Source organism: Pimephales promelas, chromosome 3, assembly GCF_988280905.1.
Source record: "Pimephales promelas chromosome 3, fPimPro1.hap1.1, whole genome shotgun sequence".
NCBI lineage: Eukaryota > Metazoa > Chordata > Actinopteri > Cypriniformes > Leuciscidae > Pimephales > Pimephales promelas.
In genome coordinates, this window is record NC_142771.1 from 35,321,499 (window position 1) to 35,336,064 (window position 14,566).

General features: G+C 42.7%; 2 protein-coding genes across 2 annotated transcripts; both read right to left on the reverse strand.

Annotated features, from left to right (window-relative positions):
• Positions 1-654: 654 nt before the first annotated feature.
• Positions 655-6,320, reverse strand: LOC148982065 (uncharacterized). The gene is given in 4 exon segments (XM_089128792.1): positions 655-964; positions 966-5,998; positions 6,095-6,162; positions 6,235-6,320. Coding segments are annotated over 4 exon segments (5,397 nt in total). The 5' UTR covers positions 6,294-6,320; the 3' UTR covers positions 655-727.
• A 4,061-nt stretch (positions 6,321-10,381) lies between these two features.
• Positions 10,382-12,307, reverse strand: LOC120489528 (zona pellucida sperm-binding protein 3). Its single transcript, XM_039686419.2, has 8 exons — positions 11,707-12,307; positions 11,501-11,622; positions 11,311-11,414; positions 11,061-11,238; positions 10,871-10,988; positions 10,715-10,797; positions 10,555-10,643; positions 10,382-10,483 (listed from the first exon to the last, which is right to left on the reverse strand). The coding sequence occupies exons 1-8, from the start codon at positions 12,274-12,276 to the stop codon at positions 10,416-10,418; spliced, it is 1,332 nt and encodes a 443-aa protein (XP_039542353.2). The 5' UTR covers positions 12,277-12,307; the 3' UTR covers positions 10,382-10,415.
• Between the last annotated feature and the right edge of the window lie 2,259 nt (positions 12,308-14,566).

Consider the following 14,566-nt stretch of genomic DNA (forward strand, 5'->3'; position numbering starts at 1 on the left):
AGTAACTATGGCCAGAGAAAGCTCCTGACTAAGTATCGCATTAGTGACCACAGTCTGTGTGTGGAGACGGGCCGACACAAGCAGAGTTGGAGAGAGAGAGACAGCTCCAAGTCTGTCCACACTGCCCTGATGGGGCCGTAGAGGATGAGCTGCACTTCCTCAACGAGTGTAGCAAGTATAAAAACATCGCGCTTATTTCACACAAATAGCACAGATTGTACCTAAATTCCAACAAGCGAGCCCCATAAACAAACTGTCTTATATTTTGGGAGAGAAAGAAGAGTGTGTTCACCTGGCAGCGCAGTACGTACTAATATAAATATAGTACGAAGCCAAATACATAAATAATTGATTTTATAGTGCTGTCAATACATCAATATTGTAAGGTTTCGTTGTCTATGGAAACATAATGTACGTGTGGTAAAATACGAATACTCATGGGAACATGTTGTTCATTTCTATCGGCAAAGTATCTCAAATGGTTTTTCACTCACCCAATAAACTTTAAATTTGATCAACCATGTACTAAATTCTTTATTTGAATAAATGGGCAAACCAATAAATTAATAGATCTGGCATCAGTGAAAAAACTTTAACATTTGAGGTTCCATCCTTTGAATGTAGCTCATACAAAAAACACCACAAGAAAAAAAATGCTTGCAAACATTTATTAGATTTTATATTCTGGAAGACATCACTTTGCATAAGGTTTGTTTTATAGAGTCCCTTAGCCCTTCACAGAGTATAGACGATTGAAGAATGGTTTATTGTATAGCTGGACACCGGACCCAGATTCACGTAGAGCATGTGCAGTCTGTGGGATACCAGAGAACATCCCAACAGCTGATGCTTGGGCACTCAAGCCTAGAAATGGAGTTAGGTTTGAACCTGTGGGGCGTTGCATGGTCACAAAATGGTCAGATATTTGGTTACTGCCTGTAGAGTCAGAAGGAGCTTGAGATGAGTCTAGAGGGTCTTTCAACTACACCAATGAGACTCTGGGTTCGCAGAGAGTCTGAGTTATACAGGCCATTAGACCGCTTGTCACTGGTAGACTGGCTAGAAACAGTTAGAGGAGAGGAACCAAGCTTTGCATATGCATGAGACCCAGGGGTGTCCTTGCTAGAGGGGCGTTGAGAATGAAGAGAAAGGCCACCATATCTGCTGCTACCACCCTGTGCAGAAACAAACGGTCCAGCATCTTCTGAAGAAAAGCCTCCTGCTGATGACGGGGAAGAAAACAAACTCTGCATTGGAGAGCCAACCTGTGCTGCAGCTGCACCTGAGGTCAGAATACCTTGTGAAGGCTGCCATCTTTGAGACTTCTGGCTTTGGGACCCAGAATAGCTTTGAAATGATTGGCTGGACTGGTCGGCAATACCTCGGGGCGAGGAAACCGGTACACAATGACAATTATAGGAGGATGGAGCCCCAGAGTCATACTGACTTGAGGTATCTTGAGGCTGGAGTGATAGTCCATAAGTGGTGCTTCCCTGCGGGGTCAATGGCTTAGAGGACCCTGAATGGGTTCCATAGCTAGAGACAAACTGCTTCCATGAACTCTGGACTGCAGCAGACTGACTGTCAGAACCTTGGGGTGAGGATGGTGTTTCAATTGGATAGGAGGATGAAGACCCAGAGGCAAACTGACTTTTGGAATCTTGAGGCTGGAGTGATCCACCATAGGTGGTGCTTCCCTGCCATTTGAACGGAACAGAGGGCCTTTCCTGTATGCCAGAGTTGCCTGTGAAGGTAGAGGTAAACTGCTTCTGTGAACTCTGAACTGCAGCAGACAGACTGGAGGCACTTTGGGGGGAGGAGAGTGATGCACTTGGATAGTAGGATGGAGACCCAGAGGCAAACTGACTTGTGGTACCTTGAGGCTGGAGTGACGCACCATAAGTGGTGCTTCCCTGCAGGGTCAATAGATTAGAGGACCCTGACTGGGTGCCATAGCTAGAGGCAAACTGCTTCCGTGAACTCTGGACTGCAGCAGACTGACTGGAGGCACCTTGGGGGGAGGAGAGTGATGCACTTGGATAGTAGGATAGAGACCCAGAGGCAAACTGACTTGTGGTACCTTGAGGCTGGAGTGATCCACCATAGGTGGTGCTTCCCTGCCATTTGATGGGACCAGAGGGCCCTTCCTGTGTGCCAGAGTTGCCTGTGAAGGTAGAGGTAAACTGCTTCTGTGAACTTTGGACTGCAGCAGACTTACTGGAGGCACCTTGGGGTGAGGAGAGTGATGCACTTGGATAGTAGGATGGAGACCCAGAGGCAAACTGACTTATGGTACCTTGAGGCTGGAGTGATCCACCATAGGTGGTGCTTCCCTGCCATTTGAAGGGACCAGAGGGCCCTTCCTGTGTGCCAGAGTTGCCTGTGAATGTAGAGATAAACTGTTTCTGTGAATTCTGGACTGCAGCAGACTGACTGGAAGCACCTTGGGGCGAGGAGAGTGATGCACTTGGATAGTAGGACGGAGACCCAGAGGCAAACTGACTTGTACTTTGAGGCTGGAGTGATTCACCATAAGTGGTGCTTCCCTGCAGAGTCAATAGCTTAGAGGACCCCGACAGGGTGCCATAGGTAGAGGCAAACTGCTTCTGTGAACTCTGGACTGCAGCAGACAGACTGGAGGCACCTTGGGGGGAGGAGAGTGATGCACTTGGATAGTAGGATGAAGACCCAGAGGCAAACTGACTTGTGGTACCTTGAGGCTGGAGTGATCCACCATAGGTGGTGCTTCCCTGCCATTTGAAGGGACCAGAGGGCCCTTCCTGTGTGCCAGAGTTGCCTGTAAAGGTAGAGGTAAACTGTTTCTGTGAACTCTGGACTGCAGCAGACTGACTGGAGGCACCTTGGGGGGAGGGTGATAGACTTGGTTGGTAGGATGGAGACCCAGAGGCAAACTGACTTGTGGTACCTTGAGGCTGGAGTGATTCACTATTAGTGGTGCTTCCCTGCAGGGTCAATAGCTTAGAGGACCCTGACTGGGTGCCATTGGTAGAAGCAAACTGCTTCTGTGAACTCTGGACTGCAGCAGACTGACTGGAGGCACCTTGGGGGGAGGAGAGTGATGCACTTGGATAGTAGGATGGAGACCCAGAGGCAAACTGACTTTTGGTACCTTGAGGCTGGAGTGATCCACCATAGGTGGTGCTTCCCTGCCATTTGAAGGGATCAGAGGGTCCTTCCTGTGTGCCAGAGTTGCCTGTGAAGGTAGAGGTAAACTGCTTCCGTGAACTCTGGACTGCAGCAGACAGACTGGAGGCACCTTGGGGGGAGGAGAATGATGCACTTGGATAGTAGGATGGAGACCCAGAGGCAAACCGACTTGTGGTACTTTGAGGCTGGAGTGATTCACCATAAGTGGTGCTTCCCTGCAGAGTCAATAGCTTAGAGGACCCTGACTGGGTGCCATTGGTAGAAGCAAACTGCTTCTGTGAACTCTGGACTGCAGCAGACAGACTGGAGGCACCTTGGGGGGAGGAGAGTGATGCACTTGGATCGTAGGATGGAGACCCAGAGGCAAACTGACTTGTGGTACCTTGAGGCTGGAGTGATCCACCATAGGTGGTGCTTCCCTGCCATTTGAAGGGATCAGAGGGCCCTTCCTGTGTGCCAGAGTTGCCTGTGAAGGTAGAGGTAAACTGCTTCCGTGAACTCTGGACTGCAGCAGACTGACTGGAGGCACCTTGGGGGGAGGAGAATGATGCACTTGGATAGTAGGATGGAGACCCAGAGGCAAACCAACTTGTGGTACTTTGAGGCTGGAGTGATTCACCATAAGTGGTGCTTCCCTGCAGAGTCAATAGCTTAAAGGACCCTGACTGGGTGCCATTGGTAGAAGCAAACTGCTTCTGTGAACTCTGGACTGCAGCAGACAGACTGGAGGCACCTTGGGGGGAGGAGAGTGATGCACTTGGATAGTAGGATGGAGACCCAGAGGCAAACTGACTTGTGGTACCTTGAGGCTGGAGTGATCCACCATAGGTGGTGCTTCCCTGCCATTTGAAGGGATCAGAGGGCCCTTCCTGTGTGCCAGAGTTGCCTGTGAAGGTAGAGGTAAACTGCTTCCGTGAACTCTGGACTGCAGCAGACTGACTGGAAGCACCTTTGGGGGAGGAGAGTGATGCACTTGGATAGTAGGATGGAGACCCAGAGGCAAACTGACTTGTGGTACTTTGAGGCTGGAGTGATTCACCATAAGTGGTGCTTCCCTGCACAGTCAATAGCTTAGAGGACCCTGACTGGGTGCCATAGGTAGAGGCAAACTGCTTCTGTGAACTTTGGACTGCAGCAGACTGACTGGAGGCACGTTGGGGGGAGGAGGGTGATACACTTGGATAGTAGGATGGAGACCCAGAGGCAAACGGACTTGTGGTACCTTGAGGCTGGAGTGATTCACTATTAGTGGTGCTTCCCTGCAGAGTCAATAGCTTAGAGGAGCCTGACTGGGTGCCATAGCTAGAGGCAAACTGACTCGTTGTACCTTGAGGCTGGAGTGATTCACCATAAGTGGTGCTTCCCTGCAGGGTCAATAGCTTAGAGGACCCTGACTGGGTGCCATAACTAGAGGCAAACTGTTTCTGTGAATTCTGGACTGCAGCAGACTGACTGCAGGGTGAGACACTTGGATAGTAGGATGGAGACCCAGAGGCAAACTGACTTGTGGTACCTTGAGGCTGGAAGGAACCACTGTAAGCGCTACTCATTCCCTCGGTGGCAAAGCCAGTAGAGCCCCCAAACCATGGACCAGAGCTACTTTTTGACTGGCTATAAAAAGCTGGGTGTGATGACATGGGAAAACTGACATATTTGGTATGGGACGCAGGAGCATAAAGAGCGCCCTGAGGCTTCAGATATAAGCTAGTAGAACTACTACCTCCCTGCACAGGAAAAAAATTACTGGAAGTTAACTTGGTGGCAGACCTGCTCTGGGTGCTTGTAGACACACTAGGTGAACTTTGAACGCTTGTGGACTGGCTAGAAATGCTTTGAGAGAGACTATCCTCAGTGTCTTGAGGTGAAGCAGGATCTGTTGACTGTGAATCTGAACTGCTCTCAGAGCCAAGCATAAACAAGCTGGGAGTGCTTTGACCATTAGTAGACTGGCTAGAGACCTCCAAGGGTGAGGGTAGAAGCTGAATGGAGTTGTCTTGTGATTGGGGAGACAAGTCAACAAGTGAGCTAACCCCTGCCACTTCCCCTTGAAAAGAAGAGCCAGAAGCTTCCAGCAAACTGCCTGAACTTCCCTGAATGCTAGAAGTAGACAAACTGGGGGTACTCTGGTCACTGGTAGACTGACTAGAAACAGATGAACCGAGCATGTTATTGGAGTCCTGGTTATATTCACTCAAGACCCCTTGAGACAAGCCACTGGAACTACTTTCACCCTGAGGGGAGATGGATTGACCAGAGCCTTCTGAAGCCAGCACTGGGCTACCTTGAGAAGTGTACGTGGCACCTGGAGAAGATGAACTGCTGGAAGACATACTCTCCTGAGAGAACATGGGCAAAGTGGCTTCTGCTGATTTAGCACCAAAGGTTTCCAAGGAGCTGGACATGTACAAACTAGGGGACCTTTGATCACTGGTGGACAGGCCAGAAGTGCCAAGCATGGCAGGGAAGCTACTTTCTCCTTGGGTAGAAACACTAGTAGTATCTGTAGCGGCTGAGCCAGAGGAACCCTGGAGTGATGTCAAATGGCCTATATACCGTTCATTTAAGGGTAGAGGCAAGGAAGCTAAAACAGAGCTGCTTGGAGCCGTCTGGGCATGGGACATTGATCCATGGCTGCTGGAAACACCACCTTTAACAAATTGGTGCAAGTTCAACCTTTTCAGGGGTCTGTTAGTGAACCTACTAGAGCCCACTTCTTCAGGCAAAATCCCAGTCACAGGGACCTCTGACACAGAAGACTGGACTGCACGAGGTGAGAAGGTTTTGTATGACTGTTGGCCCCACCAGTGGTGAGCATCTGAACGAGCCCCACCTTTGAAATGGACAAAATATAAGACTTGTAGATAAAAAAAGCTCACAATTTAAAATCCTTTGCAAGAGAGAGATAATAAATCAAATAAAATCTTACCTTTAAATCCATGAGTAGTTCTCAAAAAGAGCAGGAAGATTACAAACAAGGGTAACCTAAAGGTAAATCTATCAAATACATAGAGTAAATTAAATATTTGCTGAATCATTCACAAACAAAGATTGAAATAATAAACTCACTGTGTCCACCCTTTGTCCATAGCAAACAAAAAACCCTGAGTACTCCAAAGTCCCAACATTCACTTTCTCAATCCACCACACTGACACTCCAACTGCAAACAAACGTAACTGGAGATAAGTGTATGTTATAGGCCTTCATCAGTCCAATTAGGGCAAATAACTAATTACATGAAACACTGTTCACCTGGAAAAACTAATTGGCTTTTAAAAGATAATTGATGATTGTTTTGTGTAGGCTCTGATTCCCTGTGCTGTTTAAACATTTTAAAGTGTGTAACTGTGTATTGTCTGCATAGGATATTCTCATACACTTTACACAAAATGTGTCTGATCACATCAGGTTGACTTTTATGTATAGTTTTGTTTAATTGTCATAATTTAATACAAACTGTGCAGAGAGACAATTACGGATATATGGGGTATGTAAGTTTTAGGATTAGGCACATGCATGAACAAAGCTCAGTTTATGCTAAATTGGGGAGAATTTATTGTGTCTAAAAACAATCCTGTACCTTTTACCAACTTAGAAAGTTACATGAATATGGTTAGGCATAGAGAGAGAGAGAGAGAGAGAGAGAGAGAGAGAGAGAGAGAGAGAGAGCGAGAGAGAGAGAGAGAGAGAGAGAGAGAGAGAGAGAGAGAGAGAGAGAGAGAGAGAGAGAGAGAGAGAGAGAGAGAGACACCAACTCAATTCATCTATTCAATTCAGACACTCAAAAGTAAAAGAAATAGGGATAATAACCAAAGAAGAATCCATTCACGATTGGCAGATAAAGGTCACACAACTAAATAAATTAAAATATTTCAACAAAATAAAGTCGGATTATAAATTGGCTCCATATCTGACTGATATCAGTAACTATGGCCAGAGAAAGCTCCTGACTAAGTATCGCATTAGTGACCACAGTCTGTGTGTGGAGACGGGCCGACACAAGCAGAGCTGGAGAGAGAGAGAGAGAGAGAGAGAGAGAGAGAGATGCACACACACAATTCAACAATTTAACACAATGAGCAACTCACAAAAAAATATCACACTGCAGGGCAACAATGATATTCATAACATGTTTGCTTTAATAAAAGAAATAAATAGCAAGAATTGCAATGAAAACTACTTTGAAATCCATCAGTGTAGTGGTGTACAAGATTTGAGCAGAGAGATAGTACAATCTATTTGATAAATTTGTGCAGAGAGATTGAGTAGCAATCTAGTACCAAAATGTGTTTACATCATGCCAAGGTTTGATGATTTAATTATCAGACAGTCATAGCTGATTGAAAGACAAAGTGAGTGAACAAAGTAAGACGACTGTTTGGAGTCTCGGGGATAAAGCTCAGCCAAAATGCTCTGGGGACTCCAGTTCAACATCTCTTTGGGGAAAATTATCAAGGGTTTGAGACTGTTTACCAGTTAGTTGAGCCAGAAAGCTCAACATTTTTGATAATTAAAGGACAACTCCGGCGCAAAATGAACCTTTGGTCTAATTACACATTGTTACCTAGTAAACCGTTATCTGAGATTTGTTTTCATGATTGCCGAATGTAAATAGTTTTATCTCTAAAAACAGTTTAGCCTATAACGCTAGTATAATGCTAGTATATAGGGCATAGAGTAATGACAAATAAAAATCGCTTGTTATTATCACTAAAAAGGCTCAAAATAGCCCCACACCAACGCGACAGCATAACAAGAGTCCCTACATTCAAACCGAAGCATTGAGAACTTTGTCAGTGTCCAAACAGTTTAATAAGAAGATATTTTATACACACAGTCAACTTCGCGAATACAGGAAGAAGCCATCTTGGAAAAATAGTCTCGACCAGTCGATCTACGAACGCCGATCCAAGTGCGGTGGTGAGATGTGAATAAGGTGATAATGTGAGCGCGAACAGTAGGCTACGTGTACATATTGAAGACAAGTAAACGGTTTGTGTTTGTGTTTCTTCTGGAAACAACGGACCATATGAGATTCTGCACAGTTCAGCGCACTTGGATCGGCGCTCGTAGATCGACTGGTCGAGACTATTTTTCAAAGATGGCTTCTTCCTGTATTCGCGAAGTTGACTGTGTGTATAAAATATCTTCTTATTAAACTGTTTGGACACTAACAAAGTTCTCAATGCTTCGGTTTGAATGTAGGGACCCTTGTTATGCTGTTGCGTTGGTGTGGGGCTATTTCGAGCCTTGTTAGTGGTAATAACAAGCGATTTTTATTTGTCATTACTCTATGCCCTATATACTAGCGTTATAGGCTAAACTGTTTTTAGACATAAAACTATTTACATTCGGCAATCATGAAAACAAATCTTGGATAACGGTTGACTAGGTAGCAATGTGTAATTAGACCAAAGGTTCATTTTGCGCCGGAGTTGTCCTTTAAGTCTGAAAAATTCTCAGCAACAAGGCTTTTTTCCAACCCTTTTTAAATATAGGCCTATGCTGCATTCTAGTGGTTATACTATGCATTACATTTTAGTTCTTTCAACCAGATAGCACAAATGCATTTTATAAAAATAATCTTCTTATCTGTATTATTTTTCTATAGAAATAAATGGTGAAAAATATGTATTATTTTCTATAGAAATAAATGGTGAACAATTTATTATTTAGAATACATGAGACTCTTCCTCTTTCCCTTTTTGTCATTATTTTATTTCATAAACTCCATTCACGAAACCCGTTTGAATTTCAGCCTATTCAATATATTGGAATCATGTCCAGAAAGTTTGGTGTGAATCGTATGAGGCTCCTTGATTCCAAAATTCCACATTGAAACAAAATCTAACTTCCTGTTGGTCGGAGATAATGACTCTAATTAGAGGGTCGTCCGGCTCGATGATAATATTATACATTATGTACCAAGTTTGTTGAATGTAAAACCTAAAGGTGACACTTAGCCCATCCTACACACCCATTTTTAAAGCTTTGCCCATGTCTACTGGCTGACAAATGTGTCAAGTTTCATGCAATTTGAAGCATGCTAAGAATCTCAGAAATAACGTTTTCCAGGTTGCATTTGCACAGGCAACAGGAAGTGACAAAAGCCACGCTTGTGACTTATTTTGACAATGCCAGAGCCTGAACACACAGTGCATGCTCCAAACTCATTAGTTTACGATTTGTCTAACAATTCCGTCTCATACATTAGAAAAAACTGTTATACATAGAAAAAAAAAAAAAAAGTGTCCAATGTTGCTAGCAGAGCAGAAACTCATAATGTCATGCTTGATCCCCTCAGTTGCGTTGGATTTTCTCCTCAGTGTAATGTTATGATACCCACCCAGACAGCAAACTGACATTGAATCAACGTGGAAACGACGTCTCTCATGACATTGAAACAACGTTGATTTTGCTCATCGAATTAACGTTGAACCAACGTCAGACGCGGCATTCTTCAAAGCTAAATAAAAATCGAAAATTGGTTTGCTTTCATAACGTTGAAACAACGCGTTGATTTCAAGTTGATTTTCCGTTAGTTTTGAAAGAATGACGCGTCTGACGTTGGTTCAACGTTAATTCGATGAGCAAAACAATGTCAGATCAACGTTGTTTCGAAGTCATATTTCCACGTTGATTCAATGTCAGTTTGCTATCTGGGCATCTATCACCATTTTCTATGTTTCTAGAGGTTCTGTACTTTGTAAAGTTAAATGGCTATAATCTATGAATGTTTACAAAGCCATTACATTTAATAGTAGCAAGTGCTGGATTTTCGCGTGCATTCGGCCAATCAGTGTACACTTACGTCACGGATAGTTCGCGCTAGTTTAGACCCGAGTCTAAAGGAGCTAAATTAGTTCCTAAAACTAAAATCGTTCCTAGTTCCCGCGGTACGAACACGCCAAAATCCAGGTACTTTCACCAATAGTTCTAGTAACTATGAAAAGGTTCCTCTGGTGCCTCAGCACCAATAAACAAGATGGGTATACTAGCATCCCTCAAAGTTTCAAGTCGTTACTTATTGTGTTGTAATAGGCTTAGCCCCACAAACGACTATAGAGAGAGAAAAAAAAAAGTCCCCCCATGTAGGCTTGTAAAAGTAGGCTTTTTGTGGTCTGAAAAGAAACCAAGTAAACTGGATAAAAATGTTTAAGTGTAGTATTTGTACAAGACAACAAAACGCAAATATATTAACAACATTTATTTAAAAAAAAAAACACCAGAAGTCACATTAAATTTCCAGTTATTTTTGGCTATAGCCATATTCTTTAACATTGATGGGGCCGACAGATGCCTTCTCCCAGCGTAGATCTGAGGAACAAATGATTAGTGAGAACTAAAGTCATGTATGCCAATAACAACTTCTCAGAGTTAATCCAAACCTGCAAGCAGTTGATCACTTCCACTTCTGATGCTACACGTTGTGTCACAGCAGCCACAAACCTGGTCAGAATCATCTGCAGACACCCACCTGACAAAACAAACCCTCAAATAAGTGAACACAACCAATTCACCTGTACACGTATTTAGCAGGCGACATACCCATTAGCAGAGAATGAACAAGCTTTCTGTTCAGAACTTGGAGTTGTTGCTGCAGCCACCTTCAAAATGCACGTGATGTAGACCTGCAGAGACAATTGTTTGTACACCATGGCAGCATATCATAAAAAGAGTTGCACAACTACATGACATGCTTACCAGCCCACTGTCCGCTTGCTGGAACCTGAACGCCTCTAGCTGAAACCTTAGCTTATCACCTTGAGTCCGGGGCATAAAGTGAGACGTGGAGCCTGTGAGCTTGGCATCAACCAGGCACCTGTGAACAGAACCCAGTTAGAAATCACACAACCCTTCTGGAAGCTGGGATACATGAGGTAGCACCTCTCACCCATTATTCTCAATAAAGGAGTATCTGGGGACAGAAGCAACATCAGGGACTGCAGTAGCCACACAGCTGTCCACAAACACACGGATGGGAACATGGCTGTACAAACGCACTGATGCTTCAAGATTTATTATGTCACCCAGGAAGTACTGGTTAGAAGGTCTCTCAAATCTCCAGTCATCTGAAAAAATAAACAATCTTAACAGATGAATCACAAACAAACATTCCACAAATCTGTATTTGCTACACCAACCAGTCATGAGCTTGAGGGAGAAGACGAACACATCCTCTGCAAACTCAGTTGAGGCATATGGGATCCAAGTGGGCATTAAGGCGTCACTGCTCACATTATGTGTTCTGTAGGAGTTAAACAAGTGGTCATCTCTTGCCCATAAATGGCAGGATTAGAACATCCGTTGAGCCTGAATTAATTGAATCCTCACCTTGGATAATGACACTCGATGGCAACCACCGCACCACTGCTCCTGACAATAGGAACACCATATGAAGCCTCTTGTGGGGTGTACATAATGTTGAACCTATAGACAAGCTCATCCTCAGTCACCTAAACAGAAAGAATAAAAGAAGAACAGTCACATGGACAGTTCAGAATACCTACTGTATGATTATGGTCACAACAGAACCTTACCATTGAGGTGCCGCTACATCCATGCAGTTCAGACTCAAAGATCAGCACTTGAGCAGAAGAATCCTCTCCAGTTGCAGTACAGCCTCCCAGTGTAAAACCAGAGGACAACAGTGGGTGCCCAGTCCCAAAGAAGTCCTTCATCACTTCCACATATACTGAATTCTCTCCACACTGAGCAGCTACACTGTTGGCAGGGACAGGATAAGGCAACTCAAAAGGAACATCTGGCTGCTGTGGTTCTTCTGGTAGACTTGGAAAGCTCCACGTCAGTTTTGCCACTGGACCCTGCAACAGCTCTTTTAATTGAACACCCATAAGATCTTGAGAAGACTTTCCAGTGCTGACTGGTGTCTGGACAGGAACCGGAGCGGGAAACATTTGTGGTGCAAATTCATTGTTACTGGGAACCAAAGACATCCAGGATTCAGACTGTTGAGAAGCTTGAGCTAATGTTCTAGGCCTAAACTCACTTGGACTCTGATTGTGCGCTGCTCTTGCTCTCCATTGTGCTTCAGAAAATCCAAGTGCAAGAATAAACACCAATCCAAATCCAACCTGCCAAAACCCCATTATTGCTAAGCTTGTTTCAATAACACATTATGGTGCTACCATCCAAATTTATGCAGATGTAAATCAGAATGGCTCTACCTGCACCTGGCAATTTGCTCAATCAATGTGTCACAGGTGAAAGTCATTGTTCTTTACTACGCAGAATAAAATAAATTAACATATAAGGGCATGTTATTAGTGGCTAAACCAAATGATTGCTTATTTTAAATCACAAAATGAAAGCAATGAAACAGAATTGCACACTAGAGTATCCAGAATAATAAAGTTTAGTATATGTTTCAGGTTTAGATTATAACGTTCTTCCCTCACATCAACAGCAATCTTCACAGGGGTTTGAAATGGAGAAATTTAGTTCAGAACCAAAGGTATGCAGGTTCATAACATTATTTGTTTACAGATTCACTGATTTGTTTTCTCCCCATTGCAACAGTTATGTTTAAAAAACATAAAAAGAGGTTTTTAACGGGATGGTGGATATCAGTGCGAGCAGCCTACAATAATAGATGCCCCAGCCATGTTTAAGTTCAAAGTCTATGTAGTTCGAAGTAGCTTTGTGATTTCGGACGGAGCCATACTTTTTAAAATAGTTTCAAACAGAACAACCATACACTTTGTATGTTTAATTCAGCAATTTATGCTCCATGATCAGCACAGAAATAAAAAGCTGTTTTTGCATTTTTAATTTAATTTTGTGTAAAAATGTTTTTACTTCTGCAGTTGGATCAAATCATGAGAATTGCATTTCTCATGGAAGGTACAGTGTGTTGCATTCTGGGTATTGAAAATCTTATCGAAAAGTTGTTTGGCCCGATGAGATCAATAATACAATCAAGAGTAAGAATGGATATAGGCAAAAAAAAAAAAACAAAAAAAAAAAAACAAAACTATTACTCTAAATCATTTAAAAATTATGCATTTATGCAAACATCCCATAGACATTTCAGCATTCAAGAGATATAAGTCTGTCTACTGTACACTTTTATATTTTATAACATTAAGATCAAAACCAGCAATTTAATTTTAATCCAACTCCCATCTGTTTGGTTGGATGACATGACTGAATCATGTCGAACGTTCTGCCGGAAGTGATCGCTTGCGCGTGTACGTCACTCACTGTTTACACAGAGATTTCGGAAGTTTTACCTTTCACTGTGAAGATCTAAACATATTTAGATATACAGGAAATCGCAATGGAAGGCGATTTCGATATATCTAAATATGTTTAGTGAAAGGTAAAACTTCCGAAATCTCTGTGTAAACAATGAGTGACGTAGACGCGCAGGCGATCACTTCGACATGATTCAGTTGGACATTGGACAACTGATTCAGATCAGTTGGACGTGGCTGTGGTTACACAAGGTAAAAACAAACTGTTCGTTTTCTCACACAAACCGCTCGTTTCGTGTCTTAGGCCATCATTGTGTACTTACATTTACGAGTCATTAAATCATGTTTAATTTGGACTTCTCTGTGCATGCTCTTGGACCCACTAAACCTGCATTATATGACTGACAGACAACACCGGTTTGACCGAAAAATGTCAAAATTGAAAATACTGTGGAAACAAAGACAACTACATCTTGGATGCCCTTGAGCTCTGTAGCGTACCCCTTTTTACCTAAAGTAGCCAAACTTCATATTTATTTTTTAAGACTCATTGTTTCTATTGCTGCCAACAGAACATAATATATCAAAAATAGTTCAATGAAATGTTCTTGAATCTAATTAAATAAAAAATGTATGAATAAAACTACAGAAACTCACACACACTCATCACAGTTTTTTTTCTCTAGTCTAGTAAGTTTACATTTAGTGTAACATTTAATTTCTGCAGGAATGATAACAGCAGTAGCTTGTGTTGCACAGCAGTATGTACAGGACATTCCTAATTGTTTTAGATTGAGCCCTTTAGTACAACAGAAACATGTAGGGACATCCAACACTAGTGAATTTTCTTTTTTTTTTAATCAAGAGAAAAATCCTGCAGGATTTTATAATTCCTGCAGATTTGTTTTTAAATCCCGCAGGATTTTAAAATTCCTGCAGAAAAAAAATTAAAATCCAGCAGGATTCCTGTAGGTTATTTTTTGTAAGGGATAAAGGTTGCTCACATTATATCAAAGTAAAAAATTAGATAACTTACTTGATAAGTTTAAGACAATTACTTTCAACCAGCTTTAAACTCAACCAATTACATTTCTGCCCCTGCCAACATAGTTGTAATTTTTGTTAATTTAAAGATAATGTAATGTTTATTAGTAAAGTTCTACAAATGACACTTACTATAAAA